General features: G+C 40.5%; 2 protein-coding genes across 3 annotated transcripts; one reads left to right on the top strand and one right to left on the bottom strand.

The window, feature by feature from the left end:
* The first annotated feature begins 8056 nt into the window (after positions 1-8056).
* FCER1A (Fc epsilon receptor Ia) lies at positions 8057-14302 on the top strand. 2 transcript variants are annotated; one of them, XM_019958332.2, is made up of 5 exons: positions 8057-8192; positions 8629-8649; positions 9739-9993; positions 11891-12023; positions 13843-14302. In XM_019958332.2, exons 1-5 carry the CDS (start codon positions 8135-8137, stop codon positions 14009-14011), a joined length of 636 nt encoding a protein of 211 aa, XP_019813891.2. In that variant the 5' UTR covers positions 8057-8134; the 3' UTR covers positions 14012-14302. The 2 variants fall into 2 exon arrangements, with proteins under 2 accessions (XP_019813891.2, XP_019813890.2); XM_019958331.2 differs by having other exon boundaries at positions 11891-12148.
* Positions 14303-21564: 7262 nt separating this feature from the next.
* Positions 21565-22506, bottom strand: LOC109556969 (olfactory receptor 10J3-like). The gene has a single exon (XM_019958330.2). It carries the CDS (start codon positions 22504-22506, stop codon positions 21565-21567), a length of 942 nt encoding a protein of 313 aa, XP_019813889.1.
* Positions 22507-22991: the final 485 nt, after the last annotated feature.

The raw sequence follows: 22991 nt of genomic DNA, 5'->3' as shown, positions 1-22991 counted from the left end.
AGGGTAGAGGAAAATTTCTTCCTTCCCAACATTCTGTAAAATGTGATATTGTGATATCACTGTCCAATGAAGAAGAGAGCAGAGTATGTTGTAAAGATAGGTAGGAAAAGTATTTCTGGATTATATAATACTGATGTCTTTTTCCAGCTTTTATACTTTGCAATTTGTTGAGTTTGTTTTCTTATTTTAGATAAATAGTCATTCTAATACCTAATATTATATTCATAATTTTCTAATCACCTTTTTAAGGAAGATGCTCCAAATTGAGGAAGTTTCAGGTACCTGAAACTGGATCCATGACTCCTACCTATGCACACACATATATTTTAAAATCAATATAGTTCCTAGTCTTAATATAAAAAAGAAATAAAATGAAATAACTTACAGTAAGCAAGTATATCCATGATAAATGTGACAGCTATAAATGTAGCCCTATCCAGCAGTGAGGTATTGGTGATACTGTTACCAAAGCTGTTGCCCAAGAGTCATACCTCTGCCCTTCTTATCTAAGTTTCAGAAGGAAGCTGCAAAGAGAAAAGCAAGAACTGATTAGAACCAACTAGGCCCAAGACAGCAGATTTGACTTCTAGTGGTCCATAGAAGTGGTCCTAGAGTCTCATTATATGCTCATTGTAATATATTAGCATATGCTAAGTGACACACCCATAGGTGCCATGACAGTTAACAACTGGAAAAGCCCATACAAGGACTGAACAGGAGTGCTGCATCAGTTTCAGGTCCAAACCACACCCCTGTGCTTGGATTACTTATGAATATTCCTCCCACACTTTCCAATTCCTTCCCTTTTACCTTGACCCTCTTACATATATGGTTTCTCTGTCTAAATTAGGTTGAGAAGTTGATTTGTGAGCCAAGTTCTTGCTTCTTCATTCTTTGACCATTGAATAAAGCTGATGCTGTTCTAATCTCAACATCAGTTTCCTTATTGGCAGCACAGATCCAAGCAGAAAAAGAACCTCCCTGGCTAAGACAAGGGATGGCTAGGATCCTGGTGGGGTCTAGCTGACTAATCTGGTAACAATACAATGATCAGGAACAGTGTGGCTCTTGGTGATCTGATTTGGGGAAACAGTGAATGATCCAAGGATGCTTTTCTAGGAAAACCAAATGTAAGCAGATAGTGTAGGGGATCCCTGGAGAAAGAGAACCAGGCTTGACTTTCTTAACGTGAGAAGCCATTTTGTGATCTAAGCCTGGTCACAATATTTACCCTTCCACAGGTCTCACTAATCAGTGATCTTAAGTAAGGGAATGTAAGAACAAAGGAAAAGCAGTCAAGAAACAAGAGTTCAGCTATTAGACAGGGTTCTAGTTCCTCCTTGAGGGATATACATAACAATCTGATATGGTCTTTGAGTTCTGCAGTAACCAAGGTGGAGGACAGAATGATGATGCTGACCCTCTTGACTTCAATCAGCTAAAGCTTGTACTCAACCCTGACCCCAATTGTATGCTGATTCTCTTCTGCTCAAGCCCTTTCATGAATATATATGTACCCTTAGCTTAAAACTTCCCTGATTTTGATCTTCTGGGAGATACTGCTTTGGGAAAGATCTCCCTATTTACTGCTAGTAATAGTAAATCATCCCTCTTCCCAAACTTTGACTTGGTTATGACATTCACCAAGAGGCAAAGCCAGTTTACAAGTGACACAAGAATAATCTTCCATCAGAGGACACAATAGTTTCTTTCCTATAGAATCCAGAATATATGAAAAAATGTAAAAATGCTTTGCATTGTTTGTCAAATAGATTCAAGGCTCAAATAATTATAAAATACCTGGCTGGACATTTGAAAACAGTGTAAAGGCAGAACAATTCTTTATATTATGCAAGGCTGCCCTGGGTATTACAGGACATTGGGTTGCCTACTAAATGCTAAAAATGCATCCTGCACACTCATCACTGAGACAAGCAACAAGCTACTCCTCCCAGCTTCCAAAAGTTACTTATTAAAATGCAAATATCCTTGGCTGGACTAAGACCTCTTCTCTTTATCTGCTAACAGCCTAAAAGGGATTCCTTTAAAAAAAGAGTTGTTACCATTTTTAACTATGTAATTCCGTAAGGAAGGGTAAAATAAACCTAGCCTACACTACATATAGCTTGAGGGCTGACTCTGCAAAACTGGACTTTGTCTAGAACCACACCTGGGAATGCTCTCAGGACTCCCACAGAGCAACTTCTCTCCTCTATCCCCTCACCTGTGAGTGGAGGAAGGGTCTCCTTGAGGTACAATCACTCCTATGTGATCCGGGATGCACTGCCTTCCAGACCAGTAGCCTTTCCTGCTCATTTTCCTGTGGACAGAAAGAGTTTCTCTCTGCTGCTCCAAAGTCTAAAGGATCCTAAGAAAATGATTGTAATAACAGTAATAAAATCATACACAGCATTTACTATCTGCCAGCCTCTCTTATAAAGCTTTTACTATATTAACTCATTTAATACCCTCAACAACAAATGCTGCCACTATCCACATTTAACCAGAGAAGATGCTGAGTCACAGAGAGGTTTAGTAACTTGTGGAGAGCCAGGTAACCAATATGTGATCTGAGCTGAGAATCAAACTCCAGGGCCTGTTCAGAGCCTGGATACCTAATCTGTCTTACACTTAATCTCTTTACACCTGTGGCAGATGCATGTTGATCTATGGCAAATCCAATACAATATTGTAAAATTTAAAAAAAATTTAAAAAGTAAAAAAAAAAAATAATAATAATAAAAAATAAAATATTCCTGGATAATAATTTTTTTCTTTTAATTTTTAATTTAATATAATAGTCCAGCATTCATTTTTGTTTTTGTTTTTTTTACATTACCATTCTTCCTAGGTATCTTCCTCAGCAGGCTTATAATTCTGTTCTGTCTATTCTGAAGGAAAGATCAGGTCACTTACTGATTGTATCTGTTGGAGGCAGAAAGGCAAGTCAGAGGCCCTCTAGGTCTCTTGGCTGGAACATAATTTTTATAAGGCAAAGGTCACATTTGCTTGAGTGCACCTTATGGTTCAGACTGTTCCCTGTCTACAAGGTGCCACAAAGATGCCTCATCTGGACACCTTACAATGAGTAGATCCTAATAGTTCATTCATGGCCAGTTGAGTTTCAATTCCCCACTGCTACAAAGTGAAGAACAGATAAAAGTTTGGAGGACTTCCCTGGTGGTCCGGTGGCTAAGACTCTGTGCTTCCACTGCAGTGAGCCTGGGTTCAATCTCTCACTGGAAAACAGATCTTGCATGCTGTGCAGTAAGGCAAAAAAAAAAAAGACACCAAAAAACACCCAAACCACTAAGGTTTCTGAAAACCAATAATGGATCAAAATTTGGGACAGAGATGTTGTTAATGAGTGTTGAACACATGAATATCTGGATTCAATGCTTATTATAAGAAGTGAGATTAGGACAAAAATCTATGGGTCCCAGTGAGCACAGGTTTCTGATATCTACAGGCAGGTAATAAGATAAAGGATGTGTGGGACTTGACTGGTGAATCAACCAGTTATGTTAGGGTAGAGCAGAACTATGATGTAATCTTGTGTTTATTTGTACCTTCTGAATTCTCATTTTGTTCCTTTGGGTACCTGTGGTTTTATAGTATGGGAATCAGGATATAGTTTATTCTTCCTGATGTTGATATTTTTGATTTTGTTGTTGTTGTTGTGTGAGTTGAGGATGGGTGGCTTGGTTTGTTTTTAAGCTTTAATGAACTTCTTTAGTTGAATTGGTAAAATCATTGCTATTACTGCTACCAAAATACTACCTTCATTTCACTGCTGGACACTGAAGCTTTGCTTTAGGATGGTGGAGGAAATGAAAATAGTGTATCAACGACAAACCTTATTCTCTCCATAGTAAGAACTAGTACATCTTGAATTCCAGTCCACCTCCCATTCAAGCAGGGAATAACTGAAGACTTGGGGGAGGCTTTAAAATAGACTTTTCGAGTCACAGTCAAGTGACTGTCTCTGAAGGATAATTTTAATGTAGAATCACTGTCCTAGGGTAAAAAAATATCTGGTAACTCTCCTGGACAAACTCTCAACAAAGTGCTGAAACAGATTCCATCTTTGTCTCTTTTAGGATCTTGGTATTTTCAAATATGTACTGCCTTCTGACAGCACCTCAAAAAATTGCATCTTCCCCATTTCTTTCTCCTCCTCTTCCCCAAACAATTTTGTCCATTCTGTTCTTTCCTATAATACTCTCTTCTTCATCACTATGGGGAGGAGTGAGATTACTTACATAAATTTTATCGGCATAACATACTGGTTCAGAGAAGGCAATGGCACCCCACTCCAGTACTCTTGCCTGGAAAATCCCATGGACAAAAGAGCCTGGTAGGCTGCAGTCCATGGGGTCGCACAGAGTCGGACACAACTGAGCGACTTCACTTTCACTTTTCACTTTCATGCATTGGAGAAGGAAATAGCAACTCACTCCAGTGTTCTTGCCTGGAGAATCCCAGGGACAGGGAAGTCTGGTGGGCGGCCGTCTATGGGGTCGCACAGAGTCGGACGCGACTGAAGTGACTTAGCAGCAGCAGCAGCAGAAGCGACTTAGCAGCAGCAGCAGAGCAACATACTGGTTATCATGGAAAACATCCTATGTATTTGCTGATTGCCTTCAGTTCAGTTCAGTTCAGTCGTGTCTGACTCTTTGCGACCCCATGAATCGCAGCACACCAGGCCTCCTTCCCCATCACCAACTCCCGGAGTTCACTCAAACTCATGTCCATCGAGTCGGTGATGCCATCCAGCCATCTCCTCCTCTGTCATCCCCTTCTCCTCCTGCCCCCAATCCCTCCCAGCATCAGAGTCTTTTCCAATGGGTCAAGTCTTCACATGAGGTGGCCAAAGTATTGGAGTTTCAGCTTTAGCATCAGTCCTTCCAATGAAAACCCAGGACTGGTCTCCTTTAGGATGGACTGGTTGGATCTCTTTGCAGTCCAAGGGACTCTCAAGAGTCTTCTCCAACACTACAGTTCAAAAGCATCAATTCTTTCATTTCGATATTTGGCAAAACCAATACAATATTGTAAAGTTTAAAAATAAAAAAATTTAAAAAAAGCATCAATTCTTCAGCACTCAGCTTTCTTCACAGTCCAACTCTCACATCCATACATGACCACTGGAAAAACCATAGCCTTAGTCCTGTTGAAATGCATGTTTCTCCTGAGTCTTTATTGAGCAATGGTAATAAATGGGATCCAGTCCCATCACTTCCTGGCAAATAGATGGGGAAACAATGGAAACAGTGACAGGTGTTATTTTCTTGGTCTCCAAAATCACCGTGGATGGTGACTATAGCTATGAAATTAAAATACTCTTGCTCCTTGGAAGAAAAGTTATGGCAAACCTAAATAGTGTATTAAAAAGCAGAGATATCACTTTGCTGACAAAGGTCTGTATAGTCAAAGCTATGATTTTTCCAGTAGCCATGTATGGATGTGAGAGTTGGACCATAAAGAAAGTTGAAAACGGATGAAATGATGATTTCAAGTTGTGGTGCTGGAGAAGACTCTTGAGAGTCCCTTGGACTGCAATAAGATCAAACCAATCAATCTGAAAGGAAATCAACCCTGAATATTCATTGGAAGGACTGATGCTGAAGCTGAAGCTCCAATACTTTGACCAACTAGTGGGAAGAGCCAACTCATTGGAAAAGACCCTAATGCTAGGCAAAATTGGGAGCAGGAGGAGAAGCGGGCAATATAGGATGAGACAGTTGGATGACCTCACCGACTCAATGGACATGAGTTTGAGTGAACTCCTGGAGATAGTGAAGGACAGAGAAGCCTGGCGCGCAGCAGTCCATAGCGTCACAAAGAGTCAGACCTGACTTAGCGACTGAACAACAACAACAACAATAAAGGAGGGGAAAGATAGATTTACAGAGCATCTTCTACATACCAGATGCTGTTCAATGCATTTTACACATTTATTATCTTCTTAAACCTCATAATAAAGACATGATCTAGATATCATCATTGTCTCTGTTTTATAGGTAAACCCTAATCACATAAATACTTACACTTTCCAGATTAACTCTTTGCTTTCTTTAAAGATCTGTCACTAAGATATTGCACAACCTGGGACCAGTCAGCATCTTTCTTATCTGAAACTTTCTGTTTAGGAATCTGTAGACCCATATTCTCTAGTTTCAGAGAAGCTGAAAGCTTTGGTTAGATCTTTATGTGCAGCGACTTTATATTTAATTCATTAGTCTTAATTCAACAGTTGGTGGGGTTTCCCTGGTGGTTCAGTGGTAAAGAGTACTCCTGCCAATGCAGGAGAGATAGGTTTGATATCTGGTCCGGGAGGAGCCCACGTGCTGAGGAGCAACTAAGCCACAACTGTTGAGCTTGTGCGCTAGAGCCCAGGAACTGCAACTACTGAGCCCATAGGCAGCAGCTACTGAAGCCTGAATGCCCTATAGGCCGTGCTGCACAATGAGAGCAGCTACCGCAATGAGAAGCCCACGCACTGCAACTACAGAGTAGACCTGCTTGCCACAACTAGAGAAAACACATGCAGCAAGAAGGCCCAGCACAGCCAAGAATACATACAAAAATAAGTATAATTATATATATTAAAAAAATAAAACAGTCAGTATGGAAAAGCTGGCATGATAGAATGGGGCCTTGCTGACTTCATATTGCCTCTGCTATTTCAGAGTTTTGGCAAGGCCCAAATAATAATACCACACATGAAAAAAACTTTGTGGAGGGCAAGCCAATGTAGATATTTATGGAGATGTTATCTCCAGTGTCATTATCAATATCAAATCCTGGAAGAAGGTGACTAATTCTGACCTAGAGTTAAAAAGAAAAGAATTACTCATTGAGGTCCAGGAGGGAAGAAAACAGATGTGGATTTAAAGGAGAAAGGGTGATCAGGCTAGAGGATTTGAAACATAAAAATGGACAAAAGCTGGAGCAATAAAATAAAATAAATTATATTACTGAGATCCCTTTAAGTTATGGTTTAACATCTGCCTTCCTGTGTTGTAGACCTCATCAGGACCCATGGAGAGAAGGAGCCTCCAAAAATATCTCCAATTTGGCTGGTCGGACAGTGGGTCATAGGAAGCAGATGAAAATTTGTGGATTTGTACACTAATGGATCAGCAGGAAATTAGGTAACAAGAGGGTTGGTAACTCTGGAGAACCACAACAGAATTTCAGCTAGAATTCTGGCCATACTTATAGACATGCATAAACAGTAATCATGATTGTGAATTTTACTCTAGGATTCGATTTTTCAAATGTTTCAGTCCCAAATTAGCCATTTACTAGGGAGTACTCTAGGATAAATGACTTTACCTCTCTAAGCTCCAATTTTCCTTTCTATAAAATGTAGATAATGATGGTATATCTTCATAGAATTATTTTGAGAAATGAATGAAGTATAAGGTGTATTTAGCATAGTGCCTGACCTATATTTGGAGAAGAAAATGGCAACCCACTCCAGTATTCTTGCCTGGAGAATCCCAGGGATGGGGGAGCCTGGTGGGCTGTCGTCTATGGGGTCGCACAGAGTCGGACACAACTGAAGCGACTTAGCAGCAGCAGCAGCTGACCTATATTAGGTGAATAATTAACTTATTTTTATTCTTCTCTCCTCTGCACCCCACTTTTCTAAGTTGCAAACAAAATAACTATACTTTGACAGTTTAAGAAAGTTTTGTTCCTGTGTGCCCCCTCTGCCCCTCTCCCACTAGATTCCAGGTGTGTACACAAAGGTGTAATGGAGAGTATGGGGGTAAGTATAAAATTGTCCTGGAGACCTCCCTGGTGGTCCAGTGGTTAAGACTGTGCATCCACTTCCACTGCAAGGGGCATGGTTTCAATCCCTGATTGGGGAACTAAGATCCTGAATGCTGTGCAGTGCAAACAAAAAAAGAAGAAGAAAATCAGTAAATGATTTTACAACTATATATATAAAATTGCCCTTTTAGGCACCACTCTGAATGTTATCTCCAGAGAAGGAAGCAAACTTAGGTGCAGCTGATGCGTTAACCAGATATGACACAGAGAACATTTCCTTCTGCTTTTCACTTTCAAGTTTATTCTAAGGCCTTGGATCTCTGCAGCTCAGTTGGAGGCCACGGAGAAGATGCCTACCATTCCCATGGGAGCCCCTGCCCTGCTGTGGATAGCTCTGCTGCTTTTCTGTAAGTAGAGTTACCAGCCCCCTTGAAGGGGCCAGAACAGATTGGGGGAGTGGCTGGTGAGGGAGAGTTGACAGTTTTATTGCTGACTTTTTCTAGGTTATGAGCAAACTGTGGGTCATTTCCCAGGGATTCTGTAGGGAGGACGAGCTGGATAGGGGGGTTGGGCATCATCTAAGGAGGGGGATTGGGCATCATCTAAGGAGGAAGCCGGACTGAAAGTCTGGTCCTTGCTATCAAGCTGGATTTTCCTAGAGGGTAAAGGAGGGACAGCAGAGGAAGGAGAGAAGCTCCTTCTCTCCCTTAAACAGAGTCCTGAAAAGATGGTTGGCCCTTTAAACTCCATGGATGTGGACCTCAGCATCATAACCAGATCCCAGTCTTCAGGTATGCAGAAGGCTGGGGTCAGATACTAACTTATTGTCTCTGGATTTTGCAGCTCCAGATGGCATGTCAGCAGGTGAGTCCTCTGTCCTTGTTCCCTCAGCATTTCAATGTGTCTGGAAATTGCCCACCCTTCATCCTTTCCCTTCATCCCATCATCTGTTTTTTAATGATTATTAATCTGCTCTTCCCTGCTACCGCACTTCCACCTGCCTCATCTTCCTTCTTTCCCCCATTCAAACGCTTCCCACACAGCACTTTATTCTCTCAAGTCACCCTTTCCTCTTTTATGCAAACATTCATGTCTGCTGAGCATCTGTCTCAGCCTCTGCTCCAGATACTATGATATAAACTCATTTAATTCTTACATCATCATCCCTGTTATTATTATTGCCATTTTATAATTGAGGATACTGAATTAAGATTAAGTAATTTGTTGGCGGTTACATGGCTAACAAGGCACTGGATTCTAACGTAAGTCCCTTAAATCCAAGTCTAGTTCTCTTTTGACCATATCACCTCTTCCTCATCACCACCTGGCCACTTCCAAAGTCTTCATTCAAATTCGTACCATATCTCTTTGTTCTTGAAAGCCTTTTAAGACTGATCATCTTGGTGATTCTCAGTACCTTCCAGAATTGACATATAATTTTCATTCCCTATTCACTCACAATTAAATAGTCATAAAAATTTAGAGCTGGGAGAGGCCATGTATTTCATTTAGTCCACTACCTTAATTCATCCATTATTCACTCATTCATCAACTCAATAAATACTTAATGAATACTCGCTATGTAGTAGTCATTGTGCTGAACTATGTATGAACATCACAGACATAATCTCTGCCTGAAAAGAGACTTCAATCCTCATTTACAGATACTGAAATTGGAATCAAGAAAATTAGAGGGATTATCCTCTTTGTTTTTTAATATCTTACATTCATGTCCTATTTTTTCGTAGGTTGGGAGCTAGAGTCCCTAGGTGGGACCACAAGATTCTTTCCTCCTTCCTTTAATTCTAGGACTCAGGTTTCTTATCACCAACAGTTTAAGGGTAGATTGACCGTTGATTGACTATTATTATGTCTGTACTCTGGAGGCTGAACAGATTTCAATGATATTTTCCCTCCTTCCATATCTCTTTCCACAATCTGTTCTTCTCAAAGCCATCTGGAAATCTAAGGTGTCCTTGAATCCACCATGGAGAAAAATACTTAAAGGAGATGCTGTGACTCTTATATGTGGTACGAACGGTTCCTCTGAAGACCAGTCCTCTCTGTGGATCCACAATGGAACCAGTTTCACAACGAATAATTCAAGATGGCACATTGTGAAAGCACGCATGCAGGACAGTGGGGAATACCAATGCCGAATCAAAGGATTTGCCATCAGTGAACCCGTATACCTAAATGTCATCAGTGGTAAGTTCCAGGGCTACAGAAGTATCAATTCTCTCATGTGCGGAATGGCCCATCTGACAATGGGGAGAAAGCAAGTTATTCCAAGGCTTAGAGAAGCAAGGTGGAACTCAAGGTCTCTCTCCACATACAGGTCCCTCTCTCTTCTTCTGCCTCTACTCCATCTGACCTTCTGGCTTCTTTCAATATTCTAGCAGTCTCCCAATGTTCCTCCTCTAGTCTGTTTCATTTCTATCTTCTCTACCTGGCTACAGATGCATATTACATGGTCAAATGGCATATTGGATACGTGAACATTACAAAGAGCTCTTTGATTTAAAGATTTACTTTGCCATTTCCATGTGTCATGACCTGAATATTAAGTTGTACTCTTTTTTCTTTGCTTAATTTATTTTTTAATTGAAGGATAATTGCTTTACAGAATTCTATTGTTTTCTGTCAAACCTCAACATGAATCAGCCACAGGTATATATATATATCCCTTCCCTTTTGAACCTCCCTCCCATCTCCCTCCCCACCCCACCCCTCTAGGTTGATGCAGAGCCCCTGATTGAGTTTCCTGAGACATAGAGCAAAATTCCCCTTGGCTATCTCTTTTACATATGGTAAAGTAGTAAGTTGTACTCTTCATTTTGAAAGCTCTCTCTTTACATTCCTCATGTACTCTACTTTTACTTAAGAACAAATCTTATGTTTTGCTTCATCACTCTCCTACTGTCAACAATTAGTGCAGTGTGCTCAGGCATATGTGGGTTACTTTGTAAATGTTCAGTGAACAAAGTAATGATTTCATTTGAACAGCTAGGTCATTTATATTTTGTTTTATATTTTTAAATATAAATATTTTTAAAGTATAAGCACATTTTGTATTTTTTCTCTTGAGTGAAAAGAGATGTTTCAACATCTGTGTACAAATTCTTAAGTAGAAACTGCTGCTACTGCTGCTAAGTCGCTTCAGTCATGTCCGACTCTGTGCGACCCCATAGATGGCAGCCCACCAGGCTCCCCCATCCCTGGGATTCTCCAGGCAAGAACACTGGAGTGGGTTGCCATTTTCTTCTCCAATGCATGAAAATGAAAAGTGAAAGTGAAGTCACTCAGTCGTGTCTGACTCTTAGCGACCCCATGGACTGCAGCCCACCAGGCTCCTCCATCCATGGGATTTTCCAGGCAAAAGTACTGGAGTGGGGTGCCATTGCCTAAAGCAGTGTAAAATAGCTTCTTTATTTTTTTGGAGTAGATTCTAGAAAAGTCCTCAAAGATTGCTCCTAAATAAAATATGCTTATGCAACCTAGACATGTTTCTATTCTAAATTTTGAGTTCTTAAAATGACATTAGCCATAAAACCTGACTCATTATTGACAAACATTCATTGAGAATCTACTGATTCCTAGGTATTATTAGGCACTGGAGATATGATGAAAGGAACAGACATGCTCCTGACCTCTGAAGTAGAGAGCCCAATGAGGAAATGGACATCCAATCAATAATTACACAAATAATTAATTCAAATTGTAATGCATGTTCTGAGGAAGCTGGAGGCTTACTATGATTAATAGAACTGGGAAGCACCTATAAGTTTAGAGAGGACAACTCTACTAGGCTAGGACTCTCCAGGCAGAGTAGGATAATTTCCCCTTTAGTGACCAAATGCAACAATAGAGCTGAAAGGGATAATGGGTTTCAGACTTCCTATGGGTGGGCTCATCAGAAGTGTCAGCAATGTTGTGGCCCCAGAATTACCTTTCAGGAGGAAAGAGTATTTATCAACAGAGGAGACTGAGCCAAGAAATGGGTTAATGATAAAGGTTTCTGATACTCTCTGCATGACCTTTTTTATTATCTTATTTTTCTTTTATCTGTCATTGTTAAATAAATATCTTAATGAATATTTTTCAGACTGGTTGATCATTCAGGCCTCTGCTGAGGTGATGATGGAGGGTGAGTCCCTCTTCCTCAGGTGCCACAGTTGGAAGAATCTGAATGTCTTCAAGGTGATCTACTACAAGGATAACAAAGCTCTCAAGTACTGGTATGAGAACCACAACATCTCCATCACCAATGTCACAGAAGGGAACAGTGGCACCTATTACTGTGTGGGCAGAATTCAGAGGCTGCCCTACATCTCTAATAAACTCAAGATTATAGTAAAAAAACGTAAGTTGGTGAAGGAAAGGGAATGAGTCCATATCAGGGGAAAGGAGAAAGAACATTTGAGCCTAATGCAATTGAAGCTATAGAATGGAGGCAACTGTGATTCCTTGAAAAGTCTACTAGGTTTGCAATGAGGAGACCAGGGGTAGAGTATATCCCTTAGTCTCTGTCTCAGATTCCTTACTTGTTCATTGGCAACAGTAATACCTGCTCACATTATGGAATTTTTACAGATGTTAAATGCAATAGTTGTGAAATGGATTTTTAAACTGTTGAGTATTAGTCAAGCAAAGTCATCTATTGCTCCTGGGGAGAAACTTACATTTATCAAATAGAAAAAGAGTTTCAAAGTTGAAGGAACAAACTCTTTATAGCTTGAAGAGTCTATTCTAGCCTATGAGGGATGGGAAAGGAAACCAACTCAACAGGCTATGTGCCTGTGAATTAGGAGATGAGAAAGAGAGCTTGATATGGAAAGAGTAGTCAGGTAGGCTGCCTCTGTAGCCAATGAAAGGCTGCCATTTCCAAATTTCATATAAAAGAATGAGCCTTTAAAATATTTGCTTTGCAATGAGGAAATCAGACATTTGCTTGGTACACTTTGCTCATGCCAAAATCTTAAAAAACATGAGACCAGAAGCCACAATTAATTTCTAATGGTAGTTCTCTGTTAACTAATTTGAGACCTGTTGTTTGATTTTCACTGTGCTTCCAGTATCCTTATCTGTAAAACAAAGGGTTTGGACTAAACTTCATTAAAATTGCTTGGAGAATTAAAAAAAAAAATACTGATGTCTGTATATCATCCCTTGAGCTTCTAACTTAATTAGCTTGGAATAGGCCTGGACATCAATATTTGAAAGCTCTTCCAGGTAATGGTAATAGGCAGCCAGTGTTGAGAGTCACCGGTCTAGGTAATCTGTGAGTAATTTCTGGCTGTAATATTCTAGGGTTCTAAAATTCTAGAAAAATTGCAAAAAATCATTACTTTGTAAATAGAATAGCAGAATCACAAAACAGTGGACTTGAAAGGCAATTTACTTATTGCCTTGTTCAGTTGCTCCATTGTGTCTGACTCTTAGCAACCCCATGAACTTAGCCTATCAGGCTCCTCTGTCCATGGGATTTTCCAGGCAAGAATACTGGAGTGGGTTTCCATTTCCTCCTCCAGGGGATTGTCCCAACCCAAGGATCAAACTGGTGTCTCCTCCATCTCCTGCATTGGCAGGTGGGTTCTTTACCACTAAGACACCAGGGAAGCCAACTTATTAATATTTATAATCTAGCCCAATATCTTAATTTCACCCAACAGACATGCAATGAATGATGATTGTTTGAGAAATAAGGCACTGGTGACCCCCTGCCCTTACTCTATCTGCTTCCCACCTCCATGTCCTATGTGGACATTGGTCTTGTGAGGCTCCAAGGGAGGGATCATCTTTCCTATGACCTTTTCCATTAGGCATATTGGCCAGACAAGCCATTAGAAAGGGACTGTGGGGGAAATACTCAGGACTCCCTAGGGCTTCAGGGAGCACAGACTGAGGAACCCAAACCTATGAGTGTTTTGTCTCTGCTACTGGATGTCATTTCATGCTAGAAGGTGAAGGACCATGTTGGATCCTTCTTTTAGGGAAGATGAAGACTTTAACCTCAGTTTTCAATTCCTAATGAGTTATGTTTCTTATTGCATCTAGCATACCCTCAAAGCAACTATTTCTGGCTACAATTTCTTATCCCATTGTTGGTGGTGATTCTGTTTGCTGTGGACACAGGGTTGCTTATCTCGACCCAGCAGCAGTTCACATTACTACTGAAGATGAAGAGAACCAGGAAACGCAACAGATTTACGGACCCACAGCCTAAACCAGATCCCCCAGGGAACTGAAGTCACTCCTCAAGAAACCTCTCCGATGGCAATTTCTTTTTGGCTTTAGTAAATGCTTCTCAGTTGTCAAAGACAACTCACAAGGTACATAGAAAATGCTCACAGCTTTATAGAACTTCATTAAACTTCATTAAACTAATGGAGTAGCACGTAATAGTAAGTGCTCAATAAGCATCATTTACATAAGTAAAGAAATGAATAGATTCATTTATTAGCATCTGTAAAAGCGATATACAACTTGAATAAAAGTATGAAACCATGTAATGTGACAGTTTTGTTTTGTTTTTGTTTTAATTTCCTTTTTTTGTTGTTTTAATTTAATTTAATTTTTTAACTTTACAATATTGTATTGGTTTTGCCATATATCAACATGAATCTGCCACAGGTATACACGTGTTCCCCATCCTGAACCCTCCTCCCTCCTCCCTCCCCATACCATCCCTCTGGGTCATCCCAGTGCACCAGCCCCCAAGCATCCAGTATCGTGCATCGAATCTGGACTGGCGACTCGTTTCATATATGATATTATACATGTTTCAATGCCATTCTCCCAAATCATCCCACCCTCTCCCTCTCCCACAGAGTCCAAAAGACTGTTCTATACATCAGTGTCTCTTTTGCTGTCTTGTATACTTGGTTATTGTTACCATCTTTCTAAATTCCATATATATGCGTTAGTATACTGTTTTTCTTTCTGGCTTACTTCACTCTGTACAATAGGCTCCAGTTTCATCCACCTCATCAGAACTGATTCAAATGTGTTCTTTTTAATGGCTGAGTAATACTCCATTGTGTATATGTACCACAGCTTTCTTATCCATTCATCTGCTGATGGACATCTAGGTTGCTTCCATGTCCTGGCTATTATAAACAGTGCTGTGATGAACATTGGGGTACACATGTCTCTTTCCCTTCTGGTTTCCTCAGTGTGTATGCCCAGCGGTGGATAATGTGACACTTTTAAGTATTCGAGGCTTGCTAGTTTTGAGGCATAACCATGAAGTCCTAGATTAGAAATGTTCTTTTTTGTAATGTTCTCTCCATTGTAAGTCTGACTTACGAATGAGAAGACAAGGAAGAATGTGCTGATGAAGCTGATCATTTTTATGTTCTCTCTTCACTTACTATCACATGAACTTCTAGCTCTTGGCAGAATCTGGGGCAGGCTTGAGCCCCTGAATTCTGGGGGTGAGGCTCAGTCTAAGAGTTCCCTGTGATTGTTTCACTCCTGTCTTATCTCCCCAAATTAAATCTTGTATATCCTCTTACAGTACCTGAACTAAGCATCTTAGAAATACTCGCACATAATAACTCTCACAATGAAAAAGTACAGGACTGAATAAGATCTCAAACAAAGTCCCAGTCTTTTTTCTCCTACACCTGCCCCACCTCTGCTCATGAAGACAGTTATACGGGGCCCTGGGGAAAGCATTAGAGAAGAGAGGAAGGTACTGTTGGTGCTGACCAGGAGTTCACAACAGGAAATGGGAGATCAGAGCACCTTTAGTTTATCTGGTTTTTTTGTTTGTTTTTTTTTTTTTGTTTTTTTGAACAATTAATAACATAAGGAAGTGAACTAGGGGGAACATCTGTAAATATTCATAAGACTGACAAGTCCCATTTTCTCCAAAGGGGTCATAAAGAATAGAGAAATTATTAAAGGTTTTTTTTTTTTTTTTTTAATATAGGTATCTGCTGTTGGCATAAAGGAAACCCTTACATCCCCTTGAGTTCTGTGGCTGAACTAATAAATTTGACACAAGGCAAATTAAAAGGAGGAAAAGAAAGAAATTTTAATTCAGGTGCTCAGAGGTCTCATAGACATGGGACCTTAGAAGTGGCCAAAGCAGGCAACCTTTATACTTTTCAGACAAAGAAATGATACATTTGAAAGGAATTGACAGGACAGAGAAGCTTAGGTTTGGAGTGCTCAATTCATGAAGAATCTAATCAGAGATTGGGCTTGAGGTATTAAATAAAAGAAGAAACAAGGTTTTCTTCTTATTATTATTTTTAATTAGAGGATAGTTGTAGATATCCCTTCACCCCATCCCACCTGTCTAGGTCCTTACAGAGTACTGGGCTGAGCTCCCCGTGTTTTATATATACACACAGTCATTTTCATTTCTTTTCCATTATGGTTTATTACAGAATATTGAATATAGTTCCCTCTGTCATATAGTAGGACTCTGTTGTTTATCCATCCTATATATAATGGTTTGCATCTGCTAATCTCAAACTCCCAAATCCATCCACCCCACTTCTTAAGTAACTTTAATTCAAAATATTCAATATGTCATTGTGGCATATTTAGAGACAGCCCACATTGAGTCCTAACACTGGTATGAACCTCCTTAACACTGTCCATGCTTTTTTTTTATAATAATTTCAGAGAGATAGTGACCAGATTCCCAGGAAACAGCCATTGGCACTTGGCTTTGTGTAAAGAGGCTTTATGGGTGGAGAAGGGATTTTTTTCTGCAACAATAGGCCAGGAAATGTCCCTATAGGAAGCTCCTTGCTGTTATTCCTAGATACTCCCCTACCTTTAAGAAAATATAGAAGGTCTATTATAGTTACAGGCTTGGGACCAGAGTCATACAGAACATTCATTAACAACATCTAGTCTCATAGTGTTTTACACACAGCTATGCATCAGGCTGAAGAGCAAGTTACTTACTCCTTTATTTGTTCTGAGACTAAGTGACCCAGAAGAATTGAGAGAGATTGAACATGGATAGTCCAGGCTTTGTAAGCTTCAGATACATCTTTCTGAGTCTTGACTGTTACACTTCATGTTTCTTCCATTTACATCCTCACCCACAGCTTGCAAGCACTATGGACTAAGCACAAACCTGGAAGTTCGAGCTGTTGATAACTAGCTGTGTGACTGGGGCAAGTTCTTTCCAGTCTCAGATTCCATTTCTTCTTTGTAACAAGGGAGGTTTGGACTAGGTGGTCTCTAAGCTCCCTTTTAGCCCAGACATTTTGTCTTTCATTGCATGGGAACCTGGCTCTGTGTGGTGACTCTCCAGTACAAAGGTTGAGAACACATTCCCCAAGAAGCTCCAGTGTGAATTTCTCTTTCATACTCCACATACTGTTCTCTCCTTTCACTGTGTTCTTTCATATATTTAAATTTCAGACTTGTATCAGACTTATGTCTACCATTTATTTCCACATTTTTTTCTTCCTGATAGTCATACATCTATTCTGTAGGGAATGTGGAACACATAGTTGGATCTTGAGTACTCTGTGGACCCTCCAAATATGGCACTTATAAAGATGTCTTTATATATATATATACACATATATATATGTATATAAAATCTATCTGTGACAGAAATAGTATGAATGTCACCAAATGATTAGATAGAAATAATTCACCCCAGCTTCACCCTCTGTTACCTCCAATCCCTTACCATACTGGTCTAGACTAGCCCATAAAGCAAATTTCTTCCCCACAATTACTGTTCCAAATTATCTGCCATAAACTGTCACAAACTCCCAATAATAAGGGATTTGTTTTTGAATATCAAGTCAGTAGCTCCCTGCTACTGACCAGTGGAAGAAAAATTTCCATGGCCCTCAGGAGTAGAACAGACAAAAGATACACCTTGTCAGTATTTCAGGAAATTGAATACTTGAAGAAAGGCTCTGCTTTCTCTCTTTTCATTAAACGGAACATGGAACAACAGAACATCTCCTTGAAGTCAAAAATGGGAGCTTTATGTTGAGAATGGCAGAGGCACTTGCCAGCCTGGGTCCCCAGAAAACCTCAGAGAGTAGTGTTATCTCATTGCCTTAAATTGTCTACCCAGCCCAAGTTCCCAACTGATGCCTTATCAGCTTCCATGACATTCCCACCATAAGTCTTTTACTCTGTAACTGTGCCCAGGATCACTGTTAAAGCCACTTGCATACATCACTTAAAGCATCCACAATCTTTCCCTTCTTGAAGACTTTCCTGTTTTTCCTATTATTTGCTATTTTTGAACTATCTCTGAGAGAAGTCAGTAATCTCACTGCAAGGTAAGGAATGCAATGAAATTTGCGGGGAGCCAGCGTGAGGAACTCCGCCCGTGGCAAAGGTCATGAGGAAGGAGGCTCAGCATACTCAAAGGCAGGATCGAGCCTCAGGAGTCCCCCTGGAAATTCTCGACCATCTACCCCCAAAACCAGAGTCTGACTACTTTACTGCTTTGTGCTCTCACCTACACCTTTGACTTTACGGGGGGCTGTCTTCCACCACCATCTCTCTCCTGAACAGGTTCTTCCGGCCACATGTGATTGTTCAGAGCCTCCCAACTGTGAGAGGCATAAGATGTTCTAAACTGTCTAAATACAGATTCCTTTGAGCAGTTAAAAGATTGATTAGAAATTGTATTGGTGAAGGGTTTTTCACTTGTTGGGCCAATGTTTGTTGCTAAGTTTCCATATCCCTTACCTGCTGTGTCCCTGGCAGTGTATTGATTAATATAATTGGTGTAAGTAGTAGCTTTAATGTTTGTAACCTTGGACCCTTGAGTTAATTCTTTTTCTTGTTATAGCCCACCACACCTTTGCCCTATAAGAATGCAACTTTATCTAATGCTTTTGGAGGGTGGCTCCTGACTAATCACCTTTATAGAAAAATAAGTTTTCTGAAGAAAGGGTCTTAAAATGTTAACAGGCCTCTGGGCCAGAAGATGATGCAAATCACCTAAACTTTTGCATATGATAAGTTTGCAGGAAGAAAGCCTGGCTTACTGCATGACTCTACCCTTCCCCCATTATCCTCTATGCATAACTTAAGGTATAAAAACTACTTTGGAAAATAAAGTGCGGGCCTTGTTCACTGAAACTTGGTCTCCCCATATCGTTCTTTCTCTCACCTTCTGGCTGAATTATTCAGCCTCTTTTCTCCACTAAATTTTCTCACTGAGCTATCCTTATTCTATTACTCTTTATATCCTTATTAACGTTTAATTAAGCAATTGTTTCCTGATCCTCGCTGATGCCATCCCTGCTTCGAATCCCCTGGATCCACGAGGGCTGGACCCCGGCAGAAACTGAACTTGCTTGCAGAGAAATTTTTGAAGACAAAGAAATGACTTCCTGTGGATTCTGAGAAAAATGCTAATTTTTATTTATTTATTTATTTACCAGTTTGCAACAAGGTAATACTGCACTGCCACAAACTAAGCTGAACCAGAGTAAATATCATTCAATTAATAGGATTAATTTTTTAAAAATTAACATCTTTTTAAAATTAAAATACAGGAACCACTGATCTTCTACCTTCACTAGCTCATATCAAGGCTGAAAATTTGGAATCTCCATTGACCAACCACTGTTCTAGCAATGGGATCCTAAAAGTTGCAGACTGGGATCTCTAAGAAACAGAGTCTGAAACAGAGATTTGAAAGCAGCAAGTTTATTAGGGAGTGCTCTCAGCATCAACACCCATGTGGGATGAAGGTAGAGGGCGAAATGGAAATGTGATGGAGTCATGCAGAAACCGCAAATCATCTCACAGATAGGAATTCCTGAATCCTGGAGTACCCTTCATAGCTATCTTAAATTGAGGAAAGGGTGCCAGTCTATACCCTGAAAAAGATAAGTCATTGGAAAGCCCACCCATGGGAAGGGGCTATGACTCTGGAGATGGCAATTCTTTAGCATGGTAGTTCCTGAAGCGGGGTTCAGCTGCCAGCTGTCAGCCCAAGACATTTCCAGCAGCTAGGGAAATAGATGTGTGGGTCCTGAAGGGGCAGCACCAGAGCAGCTACCAAATACAATTTCAAATTGAAGTGAGTGTGACACTGGCCATCAGATCTTTACCTAACAATTTTATCTACATTAAACAGAACTACTAAGAAAAAAATTATAACTGTTTTCTGGCTATCATAATAGAAATAAACTGACTCTGTCATTTCTAAAAATATGGTCACCAAGGCAAAGATATTTTTTATCTTTTATCTCTGGTCAGATTTTATATACCAGTGTTTTTCAGCAAAGCTAGATATGTTAAGTTGACTTAGAAGATTTGTTCATTTCCATTGGTTTGTCCCATTTTCAGCACCTAGATAACTTCACGACACTCTTACAAGTGACATTTTGCCTCTGCAGGACCACCCCATGGGATCAGCTAGATTCTGGAGACTGCAGAAGCTGCGTTTGAAATGCAGGCTATACCTGATCTTTAGCATAGAAGGCCAGAGTGCTGTGAAAGGATAAGGGAGAGAGAACCAGAGCATATGAAAGCATCACCTTCTGTGATGCTCAGACATAAAGTGCTATTTTTTAAACTCAGGTTTTAAGTTGGGAATATCTAAGAAGAAATTTCTGAAGATTAACCACTGAAAGTTTAGGTGGTTTTTGTTGTTAAGTTGCTGAATTGTGTTCAATTCTTTTGTGACCCCATGGACTGTAGCCCACCAGTTTCTTCTGTCTGTGGGATTTCCCAGGCAAGAATAGTGGAGTGGGTTGCCATTTCCTTCTCCAGGGGATCTTCCTGACCCAGGGGTCAAACCTGCCTCTTCTGCACTGGCAGGCAGATTCTTTACCATTTAGCTTCTGGGAAACCATGATAGCTTAGGAGCTGACTGGAAAATGTTTTCATTAAATCAAGCTTCAGACTTTGTCTTATTAATAAATGACTTCAGAAGCTGCAGTTAAAGTGCTTACATTTATAACACTACTTCAAAGATTTAGGTCTACTCTGCAAAAGGAACTCTGATTCTTCTTGGCTCCTCCCAGCCTCCATCCTCTTTCACTCCTGTGTTGGAGGTATGAAAGCATTAAACTGTTTATCATGTTCTCCTTTCCCAAGGAGTTTTCTCACTAGTTTTTACCTAGGCATCTTGGGACTGGACAACCCACCTCTGTGCTCTCAGTAGCTGAAGATCTTTTGCATTACCACATATGTACTCCTCATTTCCAGAAATAGTCAGTTAGGGCAGTTCTATCCACTTGGAGAGTGGGTTTTTTTGTTTGTTTGTTTGCCTTTTGAAGATCCCTCAGGCTGTGGTGGGATATTAGCAAGCAGCAAAATCAGATTACAAAAAGCCTTCAACATCCACAGAAAAGGACATGCACGTGTCTCCACACTTACTTGTTAAATAAATTTTGCACAAATTACTCCTACGCCCTTAACCACCACAACAGAGGTTTTTCTGAGGTGGTTTCCAAGCACTTTATTTATTAGCCTTTTAGAACTCTGCTGAATTTTGTCTTACTGTAGTTGTATAATCCAACATATTCTCAGGACATATTTAGATATGTATGTACATGAGTGTGTGACAGAATATGGGTATGAATGACCCACACAGATAAATCTTTTCCCTGTATTCTTAAGGGTATGATAAGTCATTTTCTATTCTCTCTTAAGGAGAACACAGAGAAGCATGACTAACTCAAATGGAAGCCTCCAGTTTTAGCACCCAATTCAGTCTATTCTTGATCCCATACTGAGCAGCATTACTAAAACAGCATTAAAATTAATATATGTTTATGAAATGAGAGAAAAGGCCTTCCACAACTCTCCTCACTAAGAGGAGAGGGGCTTTCGCCCCACGGCTCTGCACAAAGCATCTTTGACATCCTGGTTCCTCAGACTGTACACGACAGGGTTTAGCAGAGGGGTGATCACTGTGTAGGTCACTGAGATGAGTCTGTCCTGCCCCAGGGAACTCTGGGACTTAGGCTTCAGGTAAATGATAGAGGCACAGCCATAGTGGATGATGACCACGATGAGGTGGGAGGCGCAGGTGGCAAAGGCCTTCTTCCGACCCTCAGCTGAAGCAATCTTGAGGATGGTGGAGATGATGAGGACGTAAGAGATGAAGACCAGTCCCATGGGTACAACAAGGACACAAATACTGACAAAAACGTTGATGATCTCATTGACAGTGGTATCTGTGCAGGCCAGCTTCAGCAGGGGTCTCACGTCACAAAAGAAGTGAGAGATGACAAAGGCATCACAGAAGGGCAGGCCAAACACAGACGTTACCTGGACAATGGCCATACTCAGGCCAATTCCCAGGGACCCAGTTGCCAACTGGATACAGGCCTCTTTACCCATGATGACTGAATACCGTAGAGGGTTGCAGATGGCCATGTAGCGATCATATCCCATGGCTGTGAGCAAGAAGCAGTTATTGATACCAAAGGTTAGATAGAAAAAGAGCTGAGTGGCACAGCCTTGGAGAGAAATGGTCTGATGAGGACTCAGGAGGCCAGAAAGCATACAGGGAATGATGGCCACAGTATAGCAGGTCTCAGAGATGGACAGCATGCTTAGGAAAAAGTACATGGGAGTATGAAGATGATGGTCCAGGCGAATAATAGTCAAAATAACGGCATTGCCAGAGAGAGTCAGCAGGTACAAAGTTAGAAAGACAACAAAGAAACCAAGCCTGTGCTGCCACCCAAAGCTGGAGAAACCTTCAAAAAGGAACTCAGCCACAGAAGTGGAGTTTGGCTTTGGCATTGAGGGAGACTGAGGTCTAGAAGAGCTCAGCAAAGGAAAGAAAGGTATGATGAGTTAATCATGAAAGATAATAGGCTGGACCAAGGCCTTCAGTGAAGGGTGTGTCCATTTTATGAGCAATGCCTGAGCCCTCAAGAGTCATCAGTGTTCAGGTTAGACCACATGCTCAGAGCCATCACTTTCCCCTCTCTTTTCTTTAGTACTATAAAGGTTTTACCCCAGGACCCTGGGATTTATGGCAGAAATAGACCTGAGAAAGAAAAGAGAGGCACATCAAAAGGCAGATTTGTAGAAATAATTACCCAGCCATTGAAGAGGTGAGTCCAGGTTCAGGAAGACACCCAGCTCTAAAGTTCTTCCTCCAACACTCTTTTTTTTTTCTTTTTTTTTTTTGCAGGACAGAAGATACTTACAGCCAATAAACATATGAAGACATATTCAAATCTCAGTATTAATTAGGGAAATGCAAGGCAAGATGGTGACAT

The sequence above is a fragment of the Bos indicus genome, chromosome 3 (assembly GCF_029378745.1).
Source record: "Bos indicus isolate NIAB-ARS_2022 breed Sahiwal x Tharparkar chromosome 3, NIAB-ARS_B.indTharparkar_mat_pri_1.0, whole genome shotgun sequence".
Classification (NCBI taxonomy): Eukaryota; Metazoa; Chordata; class Mammalia; order Artiodactyla; family Bovidae; genus Bos; species Bos indicus.
This window is presented reverse-complemented; position numbering and strand designations above follow the sequence as displayed.

What these genes read in the sequence shown, in the direction of transcription:
- LOC109556969 (XM_019958330.2), bottom strand. Translation starts at nt 22,506, where the DNA reads ATGCCAAAGCCAAACTCCACTTCTGTGGCTGAGTTCCTTTTTGAAGGT.
- FCER1A (XM_019958331.2), top strand. Translation starts at nt 8,135, where the DNA reads ATGCCTACCATTCCCATGGGAGCCCCTGCCCTGCTGTGGATAGCTCTG. An exon ending in GATAGCTCTGCTGCTTTTCT is followed by an intron (nt 8,193 to 8,628) that starts GTAAGTAGAGTT and finishes TGGATTTTGCAG; the next exon opens with CTCCAGATGGCATGTCAGCA. An exon ending in ATACCTAAATGTCATCAGTG is followed by an intron (nt 9,994 to 11,890) that starts GTAAGTTCCAGG and finishes AATATTTTTCAG; the next exon opens with ACTGGTTGATCATTCAGGCC.